The sequence below is a fragment of the Mya arenaria genome, chromosome 12, assembly GCF_026914265.1.
Source record: "Mya arenaria isolate MELC-2E11 chromosome 12, ASM2691426v1".
NCBI classification, from domain to species: Eukaryota; Metazoa; Mollusca; class Bivalvia; order Myida; family Myidae; genus Mya; species Mya arenaria.
This window is the reverse complement of record NC_069133.1, coordinates 59,270,973-59,282,021: the sequence shown is the minus strand read 5'-3', so window position 1 is coordinate 59,282,021 and position 11,049 is coordinate 59,270,973. Positions and strand designations below refer to the sequence as shown.

The 11,049-nt window shown below is 36.5% G+C and overlaps 1 protein-coding gene across 1 annotated transcript; it reads left to right on the top strand.

Moving 5' to 3' along the window:
• The first annotated feature begins 476 nt into the window (after positions 1-476).
• LOC128211187 (sushi, von Willebrand factor type A, EGF and pentraxin domain-containing protein 1-like) lies at positions 477-9,409 on the top strand. Its single transcript, XM_052915649.1, has 13 exons — positions 477-721; positions 1,144-1,245; positions 1,654-1,860; positions 2,115-2,300; positions 2,477-2,647; positions 3,038-3,223; positions 4,428-4,598; positions 5,052-5,222; positions 5,531-5,725; positions 5,835-6,066; positions 7,540-7,658; positions 8,710-8,934; positions 9,286-9,409. The coding sequence occupies exons 1-13, from the start codon at positions 670-672 to the stop codon at positions 9,288-9,290; spliced, it is 2,022 nt and encodes a 673-aa protein (XP_052771609.1). The 5' UTR covers positions 477-669; the 3' UTR covers positions 9,291-9,409.
• Positions 9,410-11,049: the final 1,640 nt, after the last annotated feature.

Here is an 11,049-nt window from a genome sequence, read left to right as displayed (position 1 = left end):
AGCCACACTTTATTTCGTTGTTGCTTCGTTTCGTAAAAAGTGCGTTTTACAAACCATGAACGAGTCTCTTTAAGTTAGTAAAAAGAAAACGAATGAATATGTTGTATTCTTACATTTTAGCGTAAAATGACAGCTTTTCCAAGATTTTCTGTTTCAATATAGAATATAAGAAACTCAGTTGTTATAATGTTTACGGATCAAAACAACTCTTCCTGTATCATATTTATTTTCTTTACAAGATAATTTAAAATTAATGTGTACTCAAATTCATTGTACCATTTCGCCTGCTCCTTTTTATTTGTTATCAAGACTAGACACACTGAACGTTTTTGTCTCCATGTGAGCATTTATAAAGTAGCCACATGCTCGATTGCCTTGTGAAATCAACCAATAGATTACTATATGAATGCTAACGTCACTTGTTAAAATGTTTATAAAGGGCCTTACTGTAGGGTCATGTGACGCGAAAGGCGGAACTTTTATCTAAATCGGCTCGATGTTAATTACATAAGGTTTATTCACGCACATGCACTGGTCAGATAAGACATATTTGATCAAAAGCCGATCCTTGTGTTTAAACGTAGTGTAAGTAATTGCCAAGTTGGCAAAACGTCGCAGTGCCGAACGAGTTAAAGGTGTTCAGAACAGGTCATTGTGAATAGTACAAGGATGAAACGTTTATCCATTTGCATTGTTCTTTTTAGTTTTATAGCAGGTTTGGGTGAGTATTGATTTTTTTCACGCATTGTAGGTATGGTATTCTGTAAAATATCATTAAACATAATGTGAACAGTAAATAGTTTGACACTCGCGAAAGTTTTGCCATGTAAATTAAATGTCGATCTCAAATCGAAATAATAAAACATTCTCGTTATTGCTAAAGAGAATGATAACGGTAATACAAGTATTTTTCCGATATTTTCATATCCGCATTTGTAATTAAAAATATATGATTTGTTGTCCCTAGTTTAAATCCGATGCTCCCAATGTAAAGGGCGTGATAAAGGTTAAACTTCTAATTTATTTGTGTCATTTAGAATGTAGCCACTCCTTTACCTGACGTCACATTGACCATAGTTTTAATACTATGCCAATTTTCTAATCAGCTTTAAATACCTTTTACCTTTAACTTATCACATTTAGAATATACCCACCACTCTGCCGGTAGCCCGGCGTGGATTTACCACTGTTGGGATTACGCCGAGAACCAAAATCATATCAGGGATCCGTTCTGTCCTCTACAAAGTGAGTAATTTATAATAAACTCGAGGAGAAAAAAAGAAAACTGAAACTCTGTAAGTTGTATATTTTAATAATAACAATTTCATAGGAACAAAAAAATACCAAAGAGTACAAACACAATTCATTCGATTTGGTTTAACAGCAACGTTGGATGATAAAAAACGTCGGAACGGAGGATGGGTCAAGTTTGACATATTGGTTTCATTACAATATGTACATGAGGCGTTTCTTTTGTCCTTGAGTTTGTCTATTATTTATAAAGTTATATTAGGTGACATTTTTTAACATCATGAGGTATTGGTTTTATAATAATTCGATTTGTTGAAAAGATATATGCAAAAGTATAGGACCAAACTCATATTGTAAACAACCTTTTATAGTCTTGAATGATAGTTGATTTTTCAAATCTAGCCTGTTGGGCCCCACCAAGGATTGCAAATGGCGACCTTGCTCCTCCGTATGGTTATAACACAAGCCTTGCCAACTCGAGCGTCATCTACGTTTGTAACAAGGGGTATGCGATGTTTGGAGATGCAAAGGTGATATGCGCGCTGGTTCCTGACAGTTATCCGCCTGTGTATGGATGGACTAAGACACCAGAATGCCGTAATATTGTCCGTGAGTCAGTTGCACAGTTGCATTGTTATTATTTAATTATTTATGGTTGGAGCAACTGGTTGACCTTCATGGCGGTAGTGATAAATAAGTTCAGAGAAACGTATTTTATTTTAAAAAAATATGTTTATACGTTGAAAAGTAAGTAAAACCAATTACGGTATTGTAAAAGGTTTTCATATGCATTGAAGTGGATGCATACAACCATGCGTTGCCATTTTCGTTAATTAATACGTATAATTTTTGTGACCTTCTAGACTGCGGCGACGCTCCCGAAGTAGCGTACGGGCGTCACAAAGACGAATATAGCCGGGAGATCGGTTCAATTGTAGCATATATTTGCGACAACGTGCATGTCCTTGACGGCAACGAAACGATCGAATGTGTTGCCAACGAGGACAGAACTTCGGCTTCCTGGACAACCCCTCCTCAATGTGTCGTCGGTGAGACAATGAAGTGTTCTCTTTATACGGATTTTGTGAAACTGTAAAATTCTGGTTTATCATTTTGACTTAAATTAATTCCAACTTCTTTCAAACTATATCTTAATATTTTATGAATATAACATGATACACATCGTGGAATATTTTAGCAAATCGTTGTACTTTTATCATTTTAGTATGTAATCAACCTCCTTCAATCACAAATGGAACCATGGTTGCCTTGTCAGGGACAAGAGAGGGTGACATTGCATCGTATGAATGTGACGCAAGTTTCATACTGTTTGGTTCGCAGAATATCACTTGCTTAAACACTTCGAAGTGGAGCGACGCGCCTCATTGCACTAATGGTAACATAGAGCATCTGGCATTTGTCAACCATGTTTGCACCACTTTATGTTAGTAGAAATCCATCCATACAAATGTAGACCATGTTCGAGTTGGCTAAGCTTGTGGCAGTCTCGAGCGTGGTATATGTCTGAAACAAGGGATACAGGATTTTGGAGGTGCTAAGGTGATATGCGCACTTGTTCCAGAATGACGACGTGAGCTAGTAGCGCGAGTTTAAAGTACTAGTGGACCTATACGTCAATATTATTAATTAAATAACTTTAGCCACGCGTATTGTTTCAACAGTATATTTTACCAATGGGAAGTAAATAAAACTTATTGAACTTGATACATGCATTCTTATGTCGTTATATCCGTTGGGTAATTAGTTTTAAAATGTGCACGTCTAGAATGCGGCGACGCTCCCGAAATAGCAAACGGGCATCACAAAGAGAGCTATAGCCGGGAGATCAATTCAACTTTAGCCTATATTTGCGACCCTGGGCACATCCTCGATGGCAATGAAATTATCACGTGTAATGTTGACGTGAACAAAAACTCGGCTTCTTGGACGACCCCTCCTCAGTGTGTCGTTGGTGAGAACATTTTCATCATTGTAAAATAGTTGTCATATTATAATATCTTATGTATTGAACTATATTACACTATACATAGTCGGTATTGCAATATGTATTGTTACTCAATTGAAAGACATTTAATGGCCAAACAGCTGTAAACACATAGTTTGGTATTAAGACATGTAATGACACCGATGATCCTTTAAGTAACCAATGCGCCAGATGCTATTTAGCAACGAAACCTATGTGTTATATTAAACGATTAAAAACTTCTCTATAACCATACACAAGTGGATAGAGCGGACTCCCATTGTTCGGACCAAACCCACCATCACGATATGTTGTCCTAGGTTGCATTCATCGATACGCACATGTATTGCACACATTGACCTTAAAGTAAACACGTTCATAGTCGTTTTGATATTGGACAAGCAGAACAAAGTGTAAAAGTAATATAAAATATATTTCTTCTCTAATTTACCGCGGGAGAAGACCGTGTGATATAATTAATATTTTGGTGATTTGGATAAACTCAAATATAGTGGTGAAACTGACGCCAACAATCAAAATCCATGACAAGTAGCTGCTGCTGTTTAAATTAACAATTTCGTTGATAACAAGATTAAGAGACGTTTACAAGTACGGTGAAGATTGCCTTATGGTATTCCGGTATGGCGAAAACTATATTGCTATATACCGATATAAGTACAACTGTATTGCAATAGACCGATATGATGAAATCTATATTGCTACATGCCGTAACGGCAACAACTGGTTTGACAGAAATTGTTAGCGATATACAGGTATGGCAAAACAAAAAAACGGTATAGCGATTAACCAGTATGTCAAAAACGGTATAGCGATTAACCAGTATGTCAAAAACGGTATTGTACAATCATATACCGGTATAGATAAAGCGGTAATGCGATATACCTGTAAATCCCGGTATGGCGGGTATGTTTTGCGATTTACCGTTATGTAAAAAACAGTATAACGATGTACCGGTTGGAGAAAAAACGGTATTGCATTATATGTAGTATACCGGTTTAAATCGACATACATTGTGAGTCCTTACATTTAAATTGAAATGTATTACGAAAACATATTTCTATCATTTTCATTTGTATCCCTATTCAGGATAATATCTTTATGTTTCATGAATGTAACACTGAAGCTTTATGGAATACAAATAATACTCTCATTGGTATTGTATACATTTCAGACTGTAGTCAACCGCCATCAATCACAAATGGTACCGTGAATGCCTTGTCAGGGACATTTGAGGGTGACATTGCATCTTATGTATGTGACGCAGGTTTCAAACTGTTTGGTTCGGAAAATATCACTTGCTTAAACACTTCAAAATGGAGCGAAGCGCCTAATTGCACTAGTGGTAATATATTCTAAACATGTATACGCAATAAAACAATCGACAAAAGTTCGGTTAAATTTTCGAAACTTAATGTTTTGTAAATAAAAATATCAACTTTTTCAAAAGTTCATATGTTGTTTTTTTAATAATAGCTTACGTGTTTTTATGCAGCGGTAACACATACATCTTTTGCTACATGTATGGTTGTAATCAGGAGTTAAACAAAAAATCCAAGAAATAGCTATTAATAATGCGTTGAAATTCCGATCGCATCTAAAAGGGAACGTTTTTTTAGTAAAAACTATTGAACTTTAAAAGAACATCAAACGTTTTGTGTGCTGGTTAATTTACTTCCTCACACATGGGATTCAAAGAATCACACATCGAGTATCATAGCACATTTATAAGACATATACATACATGTTGTTACATCTACTATAGATATGACAACATTCTTATTTTGTTTACATGTAGTCTGTAACAATCCACCCAGTATCGCCGACGGCACAATTTCCTCATTGACCGGACTGTTCGTTGGTGACTCTGCTACATATGCCTGCAATAACAACTACAAAATGATTGGACTGGAAAACTCGACCTGTCTACCATCACTAGAGTGGAGTATAAGTCCTTCTTGTGTAAAAGGTACCAGTGTTTTTTTTTGTTAGGTTTAGAACTTTTGAGGGGTTGCATCAGTTTAAAACCTATTTTAACTGAAAATGTATTAGCATAGGAAAGCCTAAGAAGATAATTTGCATAAGAAAGCGATGTTTGTTCATTTGTATTTGGTTCGCTCTGATAAAAACGCATCCAGCAAACAGTGAAAGAACTAGGTCAATTTTTCATACAGTAAATGTGAGTTTGATAACCATGAATCGATCGAGAAAATTTCCAGGTATTGATTGTTTCCCTTCTATTGCTATGTCGACACTTATACTAAAGTATGATTTTAGACTGTGGGGTTATCCGCGAGATTGATAACGGCAAGCATCAACTCGTTAACTTTTGCAACGACAGTTCTTGCAACGTGACGGATGTTATGACTGTTAAATACGTCTGCAACGAAAAGTTTGAGATGCGTGGAAATCCCATCGTCACCTGTGATAATGTTGGAAGCCATTTCGCCTGGAGTGTCTTGCCATATTGCAGTAAGATAACGATTTGCTCTACATTTGTCTCAAACAAAATGTAACAAATTATAATATCATCCTTTGCGCTTTTTTCGATGGATTGATAAATGGTCTTTTTCTTTTTCAGTATGCATAAGAAAACCTATCGATCTCGTGTTTGTTATCGATTCATCCGGCAGTGTTGGAATTGAGGGGTTCAATGACACCAAGGACTTTTTGATCAATCTGATTCGGGTGTTTCATGAGGACAGGACTCGTTTTGGCCTCATGTTCTTTGCTGACACTGCAAACATCGTATTCAACCTCAAGGATTATGTCGGTGACACCGACGCTATGATTGCCGCTATATTAAGTGTAATGTAAGTACACATTGGCATTCATGATAACCCCAACAGTTAAGTTATAAACACTATTTTTATGCCCCCCTTCGAAGAAGAGGGGTATATTGCTTTGCATATGTCAGTAGGTTGGTCGGTAGGTCGGTCCCTCGGTAGACCAAAGCTTGTCCGAGTGATAACTGAACAATTCCTGGACGTAGGGGCCATCGGGTCAAAGGTCAAGGTCACAGTGACCATAAATGGTAAAAGGATTTTAAAGCTTGTCCAAGTGATTTATCAACAATGCCTAAACATATGGTCATCAAACTTGTTATCGAGGCTGGGCCTGACCAGTAGATGACCCCTATAAATTTTAGGGGTCATCGGGTCAAAGGTCAAGGTCACAGTGACCTCGAATGATAAAAGGTTGTCCGATTGGTAATTTGATAATGCCTGCACCTATGTCTCTCAATCTTGACTTGGAAGCTGGGTCTGACCAGTAGATGGCCCCCTATTGATTTTGGGGGTCATCGAACCAAAGATCAAGGCCACATTGACTTTGAATGATAAAAAGTTGTCGAGTAATAAATCGACAGTGCCTGCACCTATTGCCGTCAAACTTGACCTGGAGGTTCGGCCTGACAGGTAGATGACCTCTTTTGATTTTGGGGGTCATCAGGCCAAAGGTCAAGGTCACATTGACCTTGAATGATAAAAGGTTGTCCGAGTGATAACTCGACAATGCCTGTACCCATGGCCCTCAAACTTAAGTTGGAGGTTTTGCCAGACCAGTAGATGACCCCTATGTATTTTGGGGGTCATCGGGTCAAAGGTCAAGGTCACAGTGATCTTGAAGCCAACTCCACCATTCCTGGACTTATGGTCATCAAACTTGACATGAAGGCTGGAACTGAGCAGTAGATGACCCTTATCGATTTTAAGAATCATCGGATCAAAGGTCAATGCCACAGTGACCTTGAATGCGAAAATGTTGTTTGAGTTATAACTTGACCATGCCTGCACCCATGGCCCTCAAACTTGACTAGTGGATTGGGCCTGATTTGTAGATAACCCCTTTTAATTTAAGGGATCATCGGGTTAAAGGTGAGGTCACACTGGCCTTTAACGCAGAAGGTTGTCTGTGTGACACTGCCTGCACTCATGCCTTCAAACTTGACTTGGAGGTCCATGCATATTTCATTAGTCCAAATAATCCTGACATATGGGGGCATAATGTTTGACAAACATCTCTTGTTATATGTGTGTCTGTCTCGTGTGTTTCCTTTATATTGTCTGTTTGGCTTTTGTATTTGATCCTTTAGCCTAGTAACATGATTACAGTGATCTTAATACCGGTCAATGTAGTTTCCCGTTAATATAAAGCATATCATATAAAGCAATAAAGTTGATGGAGTTTGTAAAATGAGACATAAGCAAACGTAGTTACATGTGATTTATGGGGATAACCAACCCCATTATATTACATGTGCTCATAAATGTAATAATATTTCCTAGATACGAGGGTGGTGGCACAAAGACCTACGATGGTCTTCAAATGGCTCGGGAAACCATGTTCACTTCCGCTAACGGCATGCGAGACAACTCCTCACACATTCTCATCCTTCTATCTGATGGTAAAACTTATTTGTTCATGCATTTAATAGTACTGTCGAATTTTATTAGTGAGTTCACAATTTTCACGGAAGCTAATCAGTGAACTTGATAACATTAAGTAACACTTCGACTAAAATCAATTAATTGTACTTCTCTTTGATCAAAATTGTAAACCTCAATTTTGAACCATAAATTATATGTCAGAAAAGTAAACAAATATTAAAAAGGAAAGTATTATTTTAAATATATTTAACATATACTGGTAACGAAGATTGTAACGCTATTTTTCAAAAGTTTACATGAAGCTGAATGCTTTTGCGTTAGCCTTCATTTGGCAAAAGTACAGAATACAAAATCAAATACCCAACCATAAATTGTCATTGTCATCAACGAACATGCCTTCCCGCGACTGGTCTCTGACAATGACATATTGAATACCATGAAGCAAACTCGCTATCTTGGTAAACTATTGAATATCCTTTGTTAGTTGATCCGCAAGTGTTTTATTTACATTGTTGACCAAAATATTTCAGTCAATAAATGGATACCAGTGTAATAAGGTCATGTGCATTCGTGCATTGTTAATACCTATGCATTAACTGGTATTATTTGGAACATAAATTTATTAACAGGCGTTATTTGATAAATATTTATACAGTGTTTTAACTGAAACACGAGTAAATAATCAACAAATGAAAACAATCTTGGATAACTTTTTTTCCCCCGATCCGACGTCAAAATGACAGTCTGGGTCATCGGCGATAAATACTCACGTGATTGGCTCGTGACCACAGAACAGCTTAATTTCCACTTGTAGCATCGCCACTCGTGAAATAAATTAAGTCTATGACACTCGTGAAATATAATATCATCTATGATGTATGTATTTATTGCTTCAAATTAACGATATAACTACTCATCATATTTCAGATGTTTTCATCGACATCACATTTTAAATACATTGTTTGATTCCATTCATTTCTGCTAACAAACGAGTGTTGTTTATTTTCGTGATGAACGTGAAATCCTTGCCATTTAGATCTACAGATGCCGTTAAATATGTTTTACCAGGTCAGAGCGATGATGTTAACAGGACAATCGCGCAAGCCGATCTACTGAAGAACAGTGGTGTTACAATTTACACTGTCGGAGTGGGCGACTTTGCAAATATTCTGGAGTTGGGACCAGTGGCATCACCAAGGGCAGGAACGTTTAATGAAACATACTACTTCACGGTGGACAACTACGCCAACATTGACCAGGTCTCAGGGCCTCTAGCAGATGCAACCTGTGCTGGTGAGTAACTGATTTTCCTGTTATCATTACAATGTTAATTTTCAATGGAGTAATGATTGAACATGAATATTCCAATTGGTATCTATGATATACCGTGTTTGTTTTGTTATATATTTCATTAAATCATATAGATACATGTATTGACAAGGTGAGTAGGAATATATAATGTCTTGCTGTTAATAGCAAATATTATAATCACCATAAAGACAAAAGTACCAAACTTAGAAAATGTATCACTAATAATATTATTTTTATTACATTTCAATAATAACATTTTAAAATTCCCCAACACTGAATATGTAACTGCTTGATTTCACTTAACATACTACCATTTATTATGTTCACTTATAGTTTGAGCAGGAGACCACTTGGAAGACTACGAATTTGACAACGACAATGAATTAAACATTCTAGAATCTAGTTTTAAATATTGATTCTATTGATATGGGATGTAAATAAATTGTCCTTATAGTGATTTTTGTTTGTCTGGAAAGATACACTTGTTCTTTCATGCTTTAAGATGAAATATCGAGTTTTATCAGTGAAATAACAACTTGAATTTTTCACTGCAAAACAAGGTGTGAAAATATCAACTTTCAAAACAACTTTAAAAAATCCATTGTAGTTGATCAAAACAGAATAACTCATTTTGAACCAGAAAATGATGGCAACAAATATTTAAAGAAATGCTACCTAGGTTTAAATATATATTTAGAATTTGACAACTTACTGTTTATTAGAAAAATGGTCCCATTTTTCAAAAGTTTTCTTGGTCTTGAAGCTGAATATTCGAACATTTGCCTTGTACATAGATAGAATATAACATTATCGTTCAAATGTAACTTGATCTGTTTGTCGTTGTAATACGTTAAATGAACTTCCCATAAAATTCAAACAACAGTTAATAGATTAACTGATTTCTTTTCACCCCAACCACGCCTCAAAATGTGTTAACAAACTGGTGTAGTCCCCAGCATTACCTTGATTACCTTTATCTGATATAAACAAATATCCTCTTTTTATTACACTATAACTTAAAGGCAAACACCGGTTTCTGATTGTTCCTTTTAGTGAAAATTTATTTTATTTTATCCACATCTAAAAACGAATTATATAATGTACAAAAAGAGTAATAGGATTACGTAATTTACGACTTTATGAACATTATATCACCACAGACAAGCTTGGGGAGAGGAATATGACGACGCAGCTCCGGAACTTTATATCTAAGCAGCTCTCACCCGTGATCCGTCAAATACATCGGGTTAATCTGGCCTGCGATAGATTTTGAATTTTACATGAATGTACGTGGTACTCCGTGGTCAACGGGTTTATACTGGTCTGCAAGAACGTATACATCATCACAATTGGAGGACTACCATCTTCTCCATCTACCTCACACTAAGTTCGAGCAGCAACATGAATACCATAGTCGTACGACTTTATTATCCTTGCTGGTATGATCTCTTGATAATGTCCAAACCTGACTTATGACACAGTAAGATTCGCTTTAGAAGGAATAGCCCTTCCTAAACAATTACGAATGCTTCAAATACCACCGACCAGCAAGATAAAGTGCACTTGTTTCACTGTTGGCTCATTTAGAATGCTCGTGATGAAATCAAGACTTCTGGGTCAGACCATGTTCGTACTAAATCCCTGATTTGATTCAAGGAAATTGAAAACCAATAAAAATGCAGTTTGTTAGCCGATCTTTGAAGTCTCGATCTGTTAACTTTTCATATAGTTATCAAGCCGCAACAGGTGAAACTCAGCTAAATTTGTTTGAATTTTTGATTTAGTATCAAATTAGTCGCTCATGTCCTCTGTCGTCAGTGCTGTCGATGGCTGTCTCACCTAATACTAATTTCAGAAACTTTAAATGGGTAGTGTCTACCAAAAAAACAATCCTGTCCCCAATTTTCCGTTTTGATATTTGCGGCCTAAACGTGCCATCATTTTTCTTCAAGCGTATGGAGGTATCTGCAGTGTCTCCTGAAATTACATTTTAACATCCATACACCAATATTTACACCCCAACTCCCATTTCGTAAATGAACGGTCTTTCGCCAATTGTCATTATCATCCGATGAACGCAACATCTTCCGATATGCT